This window comes from Prionailurus bengalensis, chromosome A2 (genome assembly GCF_016509475.1).
Source record: "Prionailurus bengalensis isolate Pbe53 chromosome A2, Fcat_Pben_1.1_paternal_pri, whole genome shotgun sequence".
Taxonomy (NCBI): Eukaryota; Metazoa; Chordata; class Mammalia; order Carnivora; family Felidae; genus Prionailurus; species Prionailurus bengalensis.
The window spans coordinates 120,438,082-120,453,459 of record NC_057348.1 but is presented as its reverse complement, the minus strand read 5'-3'; the positions used below and the strand labels follow the sequence as shown (position 1 = coordinate 120,453,459).

Below are 15,378 nucleotides of genomic sequence, written 5' to 3'. Positions count from 1 at the left end.
AGAATGAGGTGCCTCTATATATGCTGACGTGGAAAGATAAAAACAAGGTATTTGTGAAGTGAAACAAGCAAGCTGAAGGACACCAAGTACAGCATAAGCGCCATTTTTCTCAAAAGGGAACAAGAGCAAAAATGTCTTAACGTTAGCCGTGTGTATTTTGAACACTTGGAAGGATACGGTTTCCAAAACTGACCGAGGTCAGCTCCTGGGAAGCAGGAAAGAGACACGGAATCCGGGGTGGGGCTGGCTTGTCAATTAGGAAAAAATTCACGCTCAACCTTGTGTATTTTGTAATGTTTGTCTCTTATGCAGCTGTGTATTGCTTCTGTAACAGAGAGAGAGAGATACAGGCATGTGCGTATATGCGTGTGTACATGTATACTTAGGTAGGACATTTTGAGTGGAAGGAAAACAATCGTGAAAATTTGCAGGCTGGGGGTCAGACTTGCTTCTGGGTTCCACCCTGAATGCCAGTCCGATGTGCTCAGAGATGGAGAACATATGCTAAGTTACTGAACCTCCCTGAGCTGTGGTTTCCTTGCATGTGAAACAAGATAATAATGGCAGCCATCGCTTAGGGCTGTGGTGAGAATGTGAGAGTTCAGGCACACAGCTGGCACAGTGGCCAGCACAGGGCAGCTCTCACGGGTGGTAGAAACAACGGTGGCATCGATAACGATGATAATAATTATTCTTATGATTGCTGTGCAGAATCAGAGCCCGAACAAGGACATGTGTCCCCGGGCTGTCGGCACGGTGGGTTTCCAACCAAGCACATGCCTCCCCTCACTTGCTGGAGAATCACTTAGGCAGATGATACTAAGGAGAGAGAAAGTAAGAGAAAATGAACTCGATGTGATGACAACTGCCTGCCTTCATGAAGGGAACTGAACTGTTGACTGATGACCAGATACGACCTCTGTTTCAAAGGCATCACCTGTAGTGCCCAAACAGTTCTTTGCCATCTGTTAATATTCTTTGCGGTACATGTCATATGATACTACAACTATAGGATGATCAGGGAAGAATGTACTTCATGGAAGTCAACACATTCATCCTTGCTGAGCAACTCTGCAAAAAGGGAAAGGAAAGGGGCTCAGTCGGTTGGGCGTCCGACTTCGGCTCAGGTCATGATCTCGTGGTCCATGAGGTCGAGCCCCTCATCGGGATCTGTGCTGACAGCTCAGAGCCTGAAGCTTGTTTCAGATTCTGTCTCTCTCTCTGCCTCTCCCCCACTCACGCTCTGTCTCTGAGAAATGAATAAACCTTAAAAAAAATGTGAAAAAAAAAAAAAAAGGAAAGGAAAGCCCCAACCCAAAAGGTGGGGGAGTCAGAATGTATATCTCTTTTTTTCTAAGCATTCCTGAAGTAGGTCACAGGCAGCCTGCTCTTGAGGGTCCTGGCCAAGGGAGAGGGCTGTGCAGTTCCCCGTGACTTCTTCCTTAGCGGAAAAAGCAAGATTTGGGTTTTCAGTGCTGTGATGCGGGACTGCTTGTGTTCATTAAATCAAAGGCAAGAATTGTTCAAAAGGCAGGCCTACTGAAGACATCTGAAGAGATTCTCATTTCAAATACTCACAGTACGATTTCCATATTGGAGGCTGGTATTCTTCAGCATCTAGAATAAAAAAGGGAAAAAAAAAAATCAATCTGTCAGCCCGAACGTCAAACTGTCAACATGTGTCTCCTTCGGAGGAACAACAGTCTGTCAGTAGTACTTGCATTCTGGTCCCAGGGGGCCCTCTCTGCTCATTTATGGGACAGTTCCAGCCATGAGGGAGGAAATGTACATGGCAACCCTTGTGGACCCAACAGCACTCTCTTTAGATCACTTACCATGACAGAAATCAATTGCTTAACCATTTTCATAGAGCCCCGTAAATCAAAAAAGATTTTTAAAGCAATTAACTTGATTGTACCCTCCAGTAATCCTTTCAAAGAGTATTTACTTAACTTGGCATAATAAACATATAATTTATCTCACAGTTTCCCATCAGACCTTTAGCCCATTTATTAAGACTTGAGGGCAAGACGTAAAGGGGCAAGTATGTAATATTAAATCTGGGAAGTTGTGCAACTCAACCAACTGAACTCCTAGAACGACTGGGTCTGACAGCAGAGACACTGATGATTCAATTGGAATCGCATTATCTCCTTGAATTTATTCCAGTGTGTGACTTAGGAAATTTCCAGAACACCTCTCTCTCAGCAATCCGAAGTGTCAGAGTGAAAGAGTTACAATAAAATGGAGAGGATGAAATTGTTATTCATCAATCTAGAAAACAGACAATGGGAGAAAAATCTGCTTGTTCAGTCGATTCAACAATCCCAGTGCTGACAGCTGAATTTATAATTGTGATGGAGTTATTACAGCCTTCCTGAGCATGAGGCTAAGGCCTTGGTAAAACATTGGTAACTTAAGCAGCCAGAGGGGAGAATCCTGTCCCTCCAATCACAGAACACCGAGCTGGAGGGAACATTAAGAGTCCTCGAGTTCGGCACCTTTTACGAGGAAACTGTTCTTGTCATCCTGCACCCCCAAGGTATCACACAGCCATCCTCCCACTGCCCTTGTCCTTATGCTACTGTCACCAACGAGCTTCATGCCAAGGACCAGAAATTCTCTAACCTCGTGCATGGAGACAGTTTGAGAATTTTTCCTGAGAAACATATACGCTATTTACATAAAAACTAACTCAACAGTGGTGAACTTCCCCAAATCCTACTTAATTACAGCTGTGTAGCTTAAATTAAATTCTTTCACAATTAATGTCTTGCTCTCTGGGGCCCACCTGATCACAGAGGCAACTAAATGCCTCTGAATGTAGTTTTCCTTCACATAGATCTGTATCCTTAGGCCCACATTGCCAGGAACTTATCTATGAATAATCAGCCACGTAAGTGCACACACAAATACAGTGCATTAATAATGGTCTGTGTTCTGGGGCGCCTGGGTGGCGCAGTCGGTTAAACGTCCGACTTTAGCCAGGTCACGATCTCGCGGTCCGTGAGTTCGAGCCCTGTGTCGGGCTCTGGGCTGATGGCTCGGAGCCTGGAGCCTGTTTCCGATTCTGTGTCTCCCTCTCTCTCTGCCCCTCGCCCGTTCATGCTCTGTCTCTCTCTGTCCCAAAAATAAAAATAAAAAAACGTTGAAAAAAAAATAAAAAAAAATAAAAAAATAAAAAAAAATAATGGTTTGTGTTCTTATTCAAACTTAGTTTGCCGATAAAAGTGACGTTCTTAATAGTTTTGCCAAAGCAGAACAATATCTTAGAATAGTGAGCTTTTAACCCAAACAAGCCACTAATTTCACTCTATATTTGACAGAAATCAATTTTAATGAATTAAATTGTATTCAATTAATTAAATTTAATTAAGTTTCAATGAATTAAATTGTAAGGGGTATTTGTTTATAAAAAGCACCCAAATAAAATAAATCAAGTTGCTGAGTTTACAATAAAATAGAAACATCCATACAATGCCACCTCACCAGAAAAGCCAGGTCCTGTATGTTAAAATGTTGAGGGCATTTTCAAAAATATTTTTCAAAGATAAACACACACACACACACACACACACACACACACACACACACAAGATTGCATACAGAGTGTTGAATCCTCACCACTAGATCACCAGGGTGACCAGGTCGCATAGAAATGTAAATCTCCGAGATGTCATCTACAACGAAGCTCTAACGTCTTACTCTTCTGGATGAGATTTGTTCTCTGAGGCGAGAGCACAATCCCCAGACCAAGAAGTGGTCAAGAATGTTCAGTGCCTAGAATGCCAGTCTCTGTCTATTAAGGGAAGGTCCCCAAAGAGAAGGAATCTCCTTTACACAGGTTTTAAGGATAGCTCAGATGCTCTCCTTGGGTCTCCTACGGTCTTCTTGACTGAAGTCAAAAGCTTAGACTCAAGGATCCCTCCCTGTCCATCACAATCTGGCTGTTTCGTGAAAAACCCAGAATTTTGTTTCATCTGAAACACTGACTCCCAACTTGATAACTTTCGCTGAGGCTGCCCTGCCTGCTACAGAAACAATCTACCCCTTGCCAGTTGTTCACGTTAGCGGTATTATGGAGAAGTGAAGAAGGCCCCCTACAGAGACCGGAGATCACAATACGCCCCTGCTGGACATTCTGCAGTGTCTTCCTTCTGCATTTGGAATAAGAGATACAAACCTCTTGCTGTGGCCTTCAAGGTCTTGGGTCATCTGGTGCCTGTCCACCTCTTTGACATCTCTGCAGACATTTTGCCCTTCTATGCTCCCCCAGAAAGGCTAACTTTCTCTCTGTTCCCAGAGCAAGCCATGCTCTTCCGAGCCCCCAGCCACTGCTCTTGTGGATGGTCCACATAAAATGCTTTCTGATACATCTTTGCATGGCTGACTTCCTCCATTATGTAGGGCTTGGCTCACAGGTCACCTTCCGGGGGGCCTCCCCTGACAATCTTGTGTAAAGTAGCCTACCCCTAGCTCTCGGCACTCTCCTTCATCGCATTTATTGCCGCCTGAAATTATTTATCGATTTGTTGGCTTGTTATTACTGGGCTCATCCCACGAATAGCCCAACTCCATACAAGCAGGAACTTCATTCACTGGTGCATCTCCAGGCCTGAGAAGGGTGCCTGGCATGTAACACATATTCAAAAAGCCTGTGTGACGTACGAGAAGCCTCAAGGTTCAAATTTTACCTCCCACAATAACTTGAATCGGGTTACTTAAATTCTTTAAGCCTCCCAATACTCATCGCTGTAAAAGAGAAGAAGTCAAAGTGCCTACCTCATAACCTATCTCTTAGGGTCACTGTGGGAACTGAATGAGACCCCCACATCTCAAGTTCTTGGACAGCGCCCGGCAAATAGCAAGTTCCTGATGTAGCTCCATTGGTGTTGTCATTGTTACACTGCCCTGTCCCAGTTCTTCCCAGGCTGTCTTCTGTCCCTTGACCCCAGCCATGGCCATCGCTAGTCTTGCCCCTGGATCTGGAGCCTGTAATTAAGTTCCAGTGCTGTTGTCATGGAAGGTTTTTCTTTCCCATTAAAGAATTCAAAGTGAGAGGCCATTTGTCATGCTTCAGTGGAACAACTATAATTACCTTGGTCTTAGAGACATGTTTCAGAAACCACTAAAGCACACTGTTAGGAAACCTTGGTTAAGAGACAAGGCACAAAATATTTTTAATACGTTGAAACAAATCTTTAGCGGCCTCCAACACTGCTCCGCCAACTTGCACATTCGCCCCAGTTTCAAACAATATTTCTCAAAGCTCTACTTTACTCTGGGATAGCCTGACACTTTTTTTTTTTTTTTTCTTCAAACCGGGAATAGGTTTTCTAGGTCATTTAGTTCACCCTCCTCATTTGCCAAATGAGGAAAATGAAACGCAGAATGATTAAGTGGCTTTCTCAAGGTCATACAAGGAGTGGAGGCCAAGGTGGGATGAGAGCAGGAAACTCTGTCTTCCAGGCTTCGAGCACATCAGTCATCCTTGCCGGGCAACCCACCCTCATTTGCATGTATTGAGTCCAGAAAAAAAAAAACATGCCGTGCAGCAGGTTTGCTACTTCAATTCTTGTGAATCTGGAAAGACGTAACAAAGCAGGGAAAAGGAAAAAAAAATAGCCATATGAAGGACTGACATCAAGCCAAAGGGCGGGCAGTATTTCATCTGTGTACCTGACCCCATCGAAGAGTTACAGTGCAGGAGGTGGAAGGTACTGGAAGTGCTGACAACACAAAGCCTAAGGCTTTGGGAAAGTGTATTACTTTGTGAAACATTTTCGAGAAATGGGCATGATGCAGAAGGAAGGGAGAGGAAGTAGAAGAGAAGAAGCTTCATGTTTAAGGAAAAAAACCAAACTATCGCTGAATCCAAAAGACAGGTATACGCTTTTGGAAAAGAACAATGAATTTATAAGGGTCAAAGAGACATAGGAAATAGAGCGCTTAAAATACCGACTAATAGGTATCCCAACTCCTGGACCCAGCCAGCAATTCTATCCGTGGGGATTTAGCCTGGGGTAGTAAATGAGCACACATACAAAGATGAATATATGAACGAGGTTTTCATTGCTGTTTTGTGTACAACAGTGGATCCAAAAGCCCAGAAAGAAGGAAGTGGTTAGGTAAATTATCATATAACATAGCCATGGAAAATAACAGTGTGGGCCAGAGCTTTGTGGTCCAGAGCACGGCCTCTGCAGCTAGCGGGAGTCTAGGTTCCAGACCTAGTACTGTCATTTATTATAGCTATATGACCTTAGGCAATTTACCTCATCTCTCTGTGCCTCAGCTGTTTTATCTATAAAATGGGAGTAATCATGCTACCCAACATATAGCATGTTGTGAGGCTAATATGTATGAAACACTTAATCTAGCGCCTGGCATGTAGTAAATTCTATGCTTCCTATTATTTTCTTTCCTTACTGATGTAGACAAATATTTATGCTACGTGACGTATTAAATCAGCTTATAAAATAATTTATCAAATTTAATCCCATTTGTAGAAAAGATTTATCTACATAGAAGGTATCTATAAGGCTATAGAACCAATTATTAAATAGTCGCTATACCTGAGAGTGAAAATTTAGGCAGTTTCTGTTTTTCTCTTCATTTGCTCACCTGCATTTTCTAATTTTCTGTTCATGTTGCTTGTATAAAAATTTGAATTAATAAGAAATAAATTCATGGGAGTGCTTAATGGTTTCTCTCCTCTTTTTAAGATTTTATTTTTAAGTAATCTCTATACCCAACATGGGGCTTGAACTCATAACCCTGAGATCAAGAGTTGCATGCTTCACCAACTGAGCCAGCCAGGCGCACCCTGGTGGTTTCTCTTTTTTAACATGCTGTCTAAATAAATCACCACCATGAACACAAAGTATAAGTAAAAAGACCCAATTCTTAATATAATTCTTAATAAAATTCTTACAATTACATAGGTAGCCTGCACAGTTTTAGTCCAGAAAGAGCAAAGACCGAGGGCAAAAGAAACAAGACAAGAGCTTCTGTAGCAAAAGGCTGTGCCCAATCCCCTTGGCCCTCTGTTAAAAATTGTGTGAAATAAAGATTCATGAGCAATTCTAAGCAGGCCAGGAAACAGGTATCTCTTCTCATTAAAGAAGGGGCGGAGCAGAGGGAGAGAAAAAAGATATAGATGCTTAGAAAATGATCAAAATCTTACAAAAATAGGTAACAAGACCACTCAAAGGAAATCATCTATAGAGAATCCAAACATAGTAAACAAAAAGCAAAGCAAAGCAAAGCAAAGCAAAGCTGGTTAAAGGGGCCTGGAGGTGCACGTTAAAACTTGGAAGTGATCAAGAAAACTTATGTCCTCAAGTAACTAAAGCTTTGAAGAGAAGTACCGCCATTCTGAGCTTTGGGGGAAGGAGGAAGAATCCTGGTGTCGGCACGTGGAAAGGTCTACTATGTCTGAGACCCAGGGTGAGGACAACAGGGGCAATAGAGAGCCCTTGTCATAAAAAGACACCTCTCTAGACCAAGAGCATCACAAAAATAATTTAAGATCACTACTGTTTCTACTAAACTTAAAAGGAATACACACTTGTGAAAAACAGAAAAGTTCCAACAAATAAAAAATGTGTGTCTTAGAAAGCCTCCTACTCAGAAAAAGTACCCTTAATCCATTGATGTGACTCTGCCTAGATTTTGTCCTGTAAGTGGCCAGGATAAAAATTTATAAAAATGGCCTCTTATCCTATCTACTGTTCTGCAATTTGCTTTTGACCTTAATGACATTCCTTAGGCATTTTTCCATGTCAGCACACAGAGATCTGTAAGGTCCTAATTTTTTGAACTATGGCTTGGTCTTTCATTCCATGAGCATACCCAAATGCATTCAATTCATTAACGTAACAGTTTCCAACTGATGACTATTTAGGCTATTTTCAATTTTCTGTTACTATAAACAAAGCTGCAATGATACATATGTTAAATGCTGGCTGAAGGACCTGCATATGTTTTGTCTGAAAAGCTGTTAAAATGGGGGGCGCCTGGGTGGCTCAGTCGGTTAAGCCACCGACTTCAGCTCAGGTCATGGTCTCGCCGTTTCCGAGTTTGAGCCCCGCGTCGGGCTCTCTGCTGACAGCTCAGGGCCTGGAGCCGGTTTCAGATTCTGTGCCTCCCTCTCTCTCTCCGCCCCTTCCCCACTCACGCTCTGTCTTTCTCTCTCAAAAATAAATAAACATTAAAAAAAAAAAACTTAAAAAAAAGCTGTTAAAATGGGCTTCAGAAGGTGGAACTCTCAACAATGTATGGAAAAATGCCTGTGTCCCCACACCTTCACCAACACTAGCTATTGTCAACATAGGTTTTCATTTTGTGCATTCAAGACTCAATTAGAAAACACAGAGATAAGCCTAACTATGTATTGGCAGGGAAGCACACAGAAGCACAGAATGATCCTGGGCATGAACCCGTGGAAACATATGGCCACGGAGTAAGGTAGAAACGCGCTAATCCCATTCATGTTGATGGCGGTGGCTGGAAGGCTCTACTCTTCCAGGCATTTTCAGCTCCAGAAATACATTCACTTGATGGAAGCACCTGAGGAGCAAGTGTAAAGGAATTTGGGGACTGATTAATGAAGAAAAATTAGAGAACGCCAGGTGCTACACTCGAGTAAGTGACAACTAAAGAGGAAATACCTGTAAACATCAAGGAGAGCCAGATTCCTTCGGTCGACTCAGTGGTATATGACTAGATCAACAGAGAAACACATGCGGGGCCTTTGGAAAATACGAGCAGTGAAAGATTCACCAATTTAGAGAATGATCTACCAAGAAAGCTGGAGATGACCCATCGTTAAGGATACTTTAACCAAAGCTGCATAAATTATTGCAGCTTGGGGTGGGGGGGGGGTCATTTGGAGACGGGGGGTGAAAGGATTGGCCCCTCCTTCTGCCATCCCCTGTCCCAGAAGGGCCAGGTCTCTGCTGTCACTTTTGATTTATTAATGCACACATTTGCAAATGGGCTGCAGTTGGTGACTTTTTTTTTTTTTTTCCCAGGGAAGTTGGGTGGAAAACGGGTTTTTCAATCAGACATGGGATGGCCTCGCAATGAGATCACAGTGGCAAATCTGTTGGGTGATTAGCTTAATGGGCCCAGAATGGGTGGGATTCAAATGAAACTGAACAATGACAGGAGGAGTACTATGTCACGTTTGTGCACTTGCTGCAATACGCCCTTGACACACACCCTATGCCCAAGCTCGGGTCTTCAGAGGTTATGTGCAAGCCAGAGTGTGCAGCCTGTGGCTCATCAGGCATTCCAGCCAAATGGGGCCATCCCTGGGCTGCACGATGACCTAGAGATCGTCCTAACTGCTACAACACATTGAGATGTGAAGGCTGCTACAGAGATTTCTTGTTGTCACACTGGCTAGGGAATACAAAAATGTGTTCGAATGCCTGCCATCTATACAGGTTCCCTGCGTCCCCCTGAGAAATCAGGCAGCCTTGTATTCTCTTTTAAAACTGCTGCTTGGGTAGAGAATGGAGGCCTGGGTGCATCTCACAGTGGATCATACGTCAGGGATTTTTGTAGCTGATTTAGTCCTCCTTGCAGAGAATAATTAATAAGACAAATTCCAGATACTAACAGAAAGTAATAAGTTAGTAAGACAAATTCCAGAAACTTGGCTGGGCCCCAAGGACACGACTAAGCTGAGATTTTTCTGAAGACGATGAAGCTACGAAGGGCCTTGGGCTGGAGTCTGTGGTCACTAGAGGGCACTGGGGCCACACGGAGCTTCTGTTCTGGGCACTTATTCTGTATACAGAGGCATGATGAGATTCTTTCATTCAACAGGTATTTAATGAGCACATACAATGAGCCAGGCCGTGGGGACACCTCAGTGAACAAGGCAAGTAGGCTTACAAAGCTCTGTATGATCTGGCCCCTAGCCACCTCTCCCTGGTCGTCCCTTCTTGCTCACTATACCTCAGCCACTCTGGCCTTTCTTTCGATCCTTGAGTCCATCAAGGTCATTGCAGTCTTAAAGATCTCACACTGTCTCTTCCTTCTGATTTCCCCATGGTTGGCCTCATTATCATCTGGATCTCAGCTTAAATGTTCTGGCTCCTCAGCGATGTCTTCCTGGACCATCTTATCTAATGCTGTCTTTCAGATAGTCTCTCATTCCTTGAGGTCTTTTCACCATCTGAATTATTTTTACTGAGTGCTTATATATTTGTTTAGACAGTGCTGTGAGAGCAAGAGCCTCACATATCTTGTTCTCTGATGCCTGGATCACCATTAGCCTATTGAGTACCTTTTGTGAATTAGAGAAAGGCACCCTTTTCAATCTGGCTTGGCAATGGCTTGGCAATCAGAGAGCACCTTTGCATGAGGAAGATGCTTGCTCTGGGAGGCAGAGCCCCCGCGCCAGAGCACATGGTGAGGGAAGTCGAGGCTGAGTTCAGCCAAAACTCATCCCTTGGCAGGCACAGACAGTACAACAGGAATGGCCCCCAATGTTGTATCCCAGGATATACAGATGCTTAATATAGAGTGGGTAAGTGAAAGACAGACATTGTTCCCTGACTCAAACCTTGCATTCTGTCAAGGGATACAACAAATAAAGAGGCAGGTGATGTATAGGAGGAGTGTCCATGGCAGAATTTCCCAATCTTGGGAAGGCTGAGTGGGGGTAGGCATTCCCCATGGCTTGGCCAGTTACCTCTGGCCTTGAGCAGTCCTGTCCAGGGCTTCTTCAAGGGTAGTCCCAGGGGACTAGAATCTACCATCAAGGCTTACAGCCTCCAAAGACTAAAGGAAGCATAACTAACTTCTGGTACAACGGCACATTAAGCCTAGTCAAAGAGATGTTCTATCACCTAGACATCTACTACAGTAGCCAATGGCAAGGAGTGCCTTTTTGGACAAATGGGCTCATGGAGTATGACTCACAGACCAAGGTAGTGCCTTTTTGGACAAATGGGCTCATGGAGTATGACTCACAGACCAAGGTAGGGCCTGGCAGGACCAGAGGCAAAGCAGAACATGACATTGACAGCTAGAAGTGGTTCAGCCTGCTGGCCAAATATATAGACTATGGTGTGTGTGTGCACGTGCGTGCGTGTGCATGTTTCAGAGTAGCTAGGAATTAGAGAGATAAGTAGGCACCAGATAATTAAAGGCTTTTAAAACCATGCTAAGGGCTTACTTTTGCTCCAGAGGGAAGGGGAAATACAAGCAGGGAAGACACAGCATCCATTTTGCACTTTAAGAAGATCACTCCAGTTGCAGTGTGAAACAGGACTGGAGGAAGGGAAGATGGCAGGGAGAGAAGATAAGCGGGGGGGGGGGGGGGGCGTCATGGAGCTCGGCAGTAAGTGGGGCAGGTGACATTGGTGGTCTGAACTTGAATGGTGGCAGTGGAGATGAAGAAAATGGGGTGGATTCAAAAGGCATCAAAAAGGTAGAGAATCCACAGGACTTGGTGATGAACTGGATGTGGACAGAGAAGGAAAGGAGAGAAAATCACGTTGGGGTTGGGCAGAAGAAGACAAATGGTTTTGGCGTCAGCAACTGGATGGATAGTGATGCCATTCACAGAAATAGGGCGGGCGGGAGAAGAAGCAGGTTTAGCAGATGGTGATGCATTTGGCTTTTCCCTGTTGGAAAGAGACATCCATAGGACAGCCAAGTAAACATATCTAGGAGGCTTGGAGTTCAGAAGAGAGAACTGGGCTGGGGATCTAGAAATGGAAACCACAACATGCAGATGGCCGCTAAAGTGGACGACATGACGTCGGATGAGCATTCAGAGGGAGGAAAGAAGGCCTTTGATGGAAGCCCCAAGGAGCACCAACAGTTAAAGCATGAGAGTGAAAGGGGCATGACAGAGACCAGGGAGATAGGGAGAAACCACAAGATGGGCTGACATGAAAGGCAAGGCCAGAAACAATTAGAAAGGGAGAAGTGGTCAGTAGTATCAGGAGCTGTTTGAGCAAGATAAGCTTGAGGACCCATTGCTTCAGGAACAAGGGAGGGGGGTTCTGATGACCTTGCAGTAGAGTGTGGGTAGGTGAGAGGGAGTAAGTGAGATGAAGGGTGAAGGAAAGAAGATAAATAGAACTTGTGAGTGTGCATACCTCTTCTGGGTGGTATGGCAGTGATATGGAGGTGAACATCTCTTTCCAGTAAGGGGTGTGTGTGTGTGTGTGTGGGTGGGTGGGGGGGGGGGAGTGACGAGGGTCAAGGGAAGTAAAAGACACAGGAGCTGTAATTTGGATATCATTGTCATTACCTCCTGCCGAACCGCTCGCCTCATCCCAACTCTCCCTTCTCTCTCGGGGCCCTCTCCCTACTTCCTCGCCCTCTGTTTCTACAAAAATGCTGTTTCCTCCCAGCATGATGGAGCTGCTTTCCTGGTGGATAATTTCCTCCTTTATCATTCCTCCTCTGCTATTTCTTTAGAGACAACCCCCACACCCACGACCTCCATTCAGCCTAGAGGCCTGTCTCTCCTCCTCTGGCCCCCGCCCTGACATTCTCCCTTCCAGCATCTGCCTGCCTCTTTACAAATTCTTTTCATCAGAGGAATGTCTTCTTGGCTTTCCTCCAGAAGCCCTTTTGGGCATTCATTTATTCATCCAACAAATATTTACCTACAGCTTACAGCCTAGTTGGCACAAAATACCGTTCTAGACACTGGGGTGGATATAAAGGCAAGATGCAGGAGCTAACCACAAGGAATCAGCTAGGAGATGAAATAAAGACATCGTTCATTCATTCTACAAACACAAACTGCCTGCCTGCTGGGCACGCAGTTCCTGGCCACATGTGCAGGTAACCATAGCGCAAGGTAGAAAAGTGGCATGTTACGTAGCAAGATTAGACCAAAAAGTGTTGTTGGAACAGACAAGAAAAAGAGATTACTACACTCGGTCATTTCTTTTTTTTTTTTTTTTAAATTTTTTTTTCAACGTTTATTTATTTTTGGGACAGAGAGAGACAGAGCATGAACGGGCGAGGGGCAGAGAGAGAGGAAGACACAGAATCGGAAACAGGCTCCAGGCTCTGAGCCATCAGCCCAGAGCCTGACGCGGGGCTCGAACTCACGGACCGTGAGATCGTGACCTGGCTGAAGTCGGACGCTTAACCGACTGCGCCACCCAGGCGCCCCTACACTCGGTTATTTCTTGACAATTATTCTTTTATTCCTCTCCTTCCTGAAGAAGGCTTCTTCCATAGAGAAGACAAGTTGGCTCTACCGCTGGCCAGCTCTACTCCTACCATTCAGAAGAGCCATTTTGTTCTCCTGTTGCAACAATATCTTTCTTTGAGTTCACTGTGGGCGTTTGCGTCTCTTCAGATATCTCATGGTTGTGGGGCAGCGACAGACTAAATGCTCATGAAAGCTTCTCATAAATCATGGTCTTGGCAATGCTGCTACTGGGTAGGAAAGAAAGATTTCTTGGCCATCCCACATTCAGAGTCAAATAGAGGGAGTCCTAGTGCAGCGACAGAAGAGGGAGAGAGGTCTCCTACCAAACCTGGAAAGGAATCTTTAAGCGCCTGATACATTCCAGGTTCTGAGGTGGTCCCTTATATACGTTATCTCTAATTTTTACAATTTTCTTAAGTCATCTCTCCACACACTCCCCATCCATCCACCCACCCACCCATCTATCCATCCATCCCCTGAGCAAATACGCATGTACCAGGCACTGTGTTTTATGATAAAGACGCAGCCGTGAGCAAGACAAGCCCAGTCCCCGCTTTCCGGGTGCCTTCAGTCCAGCAAGGAAGGCAAACATTAAACAACTAATTGAAATAAACTATGGAAATGTTGTAATACAGAAAATCTGGAAACTCTGTTTCCTGGGTGATTTGTAGCTACTCCCCGACCCCTTCCCAGACTGGCCTTAGTTCTCTCAACTGAAAAGACAGAGATTGCTCTAGAAAGTCCTATGAAAGCTCTCCTGGTAGACATTTCCAGGACTCCTTAAATTCTCGGTCATGAAGCATCTGCAATCTCTCCACTCCTGGCTTCTCTGATCAGAGCTGTTCGGTTGACCTAGAGGGTCAAAAGCAGCATGCTGATGCCAACAGTTCTGATGACCATATCCTTCCTGCCCTGAGGGCACAAGAGGACCCTTCACATGCTATGGAATAACCTTAGCATTGTTTATCCCTTGCCTTGGAGAAGTGGTGAAGATTAGTCTAAAGGAGTATATATATCCTGTATGTCCCAATATACCATGTCAGTGGGGGAGGCTCCTTCTCCAATCCTAGCCTGTGAAGGACCCTCAGTAAGTGAATTCCTGGCCTCTACCTGAGCCTGTATCGTGTCGTGGGGAGAGAGAAGCGATCTGTCTCTTGGTTTTTACACCAGCCCTTGGGAGCATGACCCTGGCAGTGGATAGCTGCCTTCCTGGAGGTCTAGCTCCGCAGTACCTGGGCACAGGTGAGCCTGCTTAATGCTGGGGTTCAGTGGTTAGCAGGTCCGCTAGCTAACAACCCTTTCGTCTGCCCTTAGCAATAGAAGTGACACTGTAGCCCATGCCTACTTTATTTTCATTTCTGCTTACTTAGAATAGGCCTGCTAAATATTGGGCCTTAAGCAACCTGCAACAGAAGGCAGCCTCCATTTTCCTAATGAGAAGATTCCCCCCCTCCAAAGTTTCTGAATATTTAAACGTGTAGAGATATCAATAAAGTTATCAGGTAGCTACTCATAACATTTAATTATTAAATCAGGCATACATGCATATTATTTATTTATTTATTTATTTATTTATTTATTTATTTATTTTTAGTTAAAATGAAGACCTCAATGATTTTATTTTATGTTTTTTTTTTTAACCCACCATACATGCATATTTAAAATGGGGTATAAAATAATCCACAAATTTAGAGACACCACCTTCGTCAATTCACATTTTACGGAATGTCTATTTAAATTCTCTGTGTGTATCTTTGGCACTTTTTGACATTTTTTTCCCCCAAAGCACATCATACTGTTTTTTCTTTAGCCTTTTCAGAGCAAAAACTGCAAAAGTCCACGTACGATGTGGCCCTGGACATCTCAGTCCCATCCATGCGTTCCTGTCACATGAGAGCAACTAGCTGGCTTTTCAGTCATCCTGCAGGTGGCCATGCTGCTTTTTAAAGTGACCTTTAGGGGCGCCTGGGTGGCTCAGTCAGTTAAGCGGCCGACTTCGGCTCAGGTCATGATCTCACGGTCTGTGAGTTCGAGCCCCGCGTCAGGCTCTGTGCTGACAGCTCAGAGCCTGGAGGCCGTTTCAGATTCTGTGTCTCCCTCTCTCTCCGCCCCTCCCCCGCTTGTACTCTATCTCCCTCTCAAAAATAAATAATCATTAAAAAAATGTAAAAGGTCTG

At 44.5% G+C, this 15,378-nt stretch overlaps 1 protein-coding gene across 2 annotated transcripts in view; it reads right to left on the bottom strand.

Moving 5' to 3' along the window:
* CHN2 (chimerin 2) overlaps positions 1-15,378 on the bottom strand; it is a 305,590-nt gene that overhangs the window by 147,068 nt on the left and 143,144 nt on the right. For both annotated transcript variants that reach the window (XM_043589173.1, XM_043589172.1), the window contains exon 2: positions 1,579-1,617. In XM_043589173.1, coding sequence (XP_043445108.1) covers positions 1,579-1,617 — 39 coding nt within the window. The remainder of the gene's footprint in view (positions 1-1,578; positions 1,618-15,378) is intronic.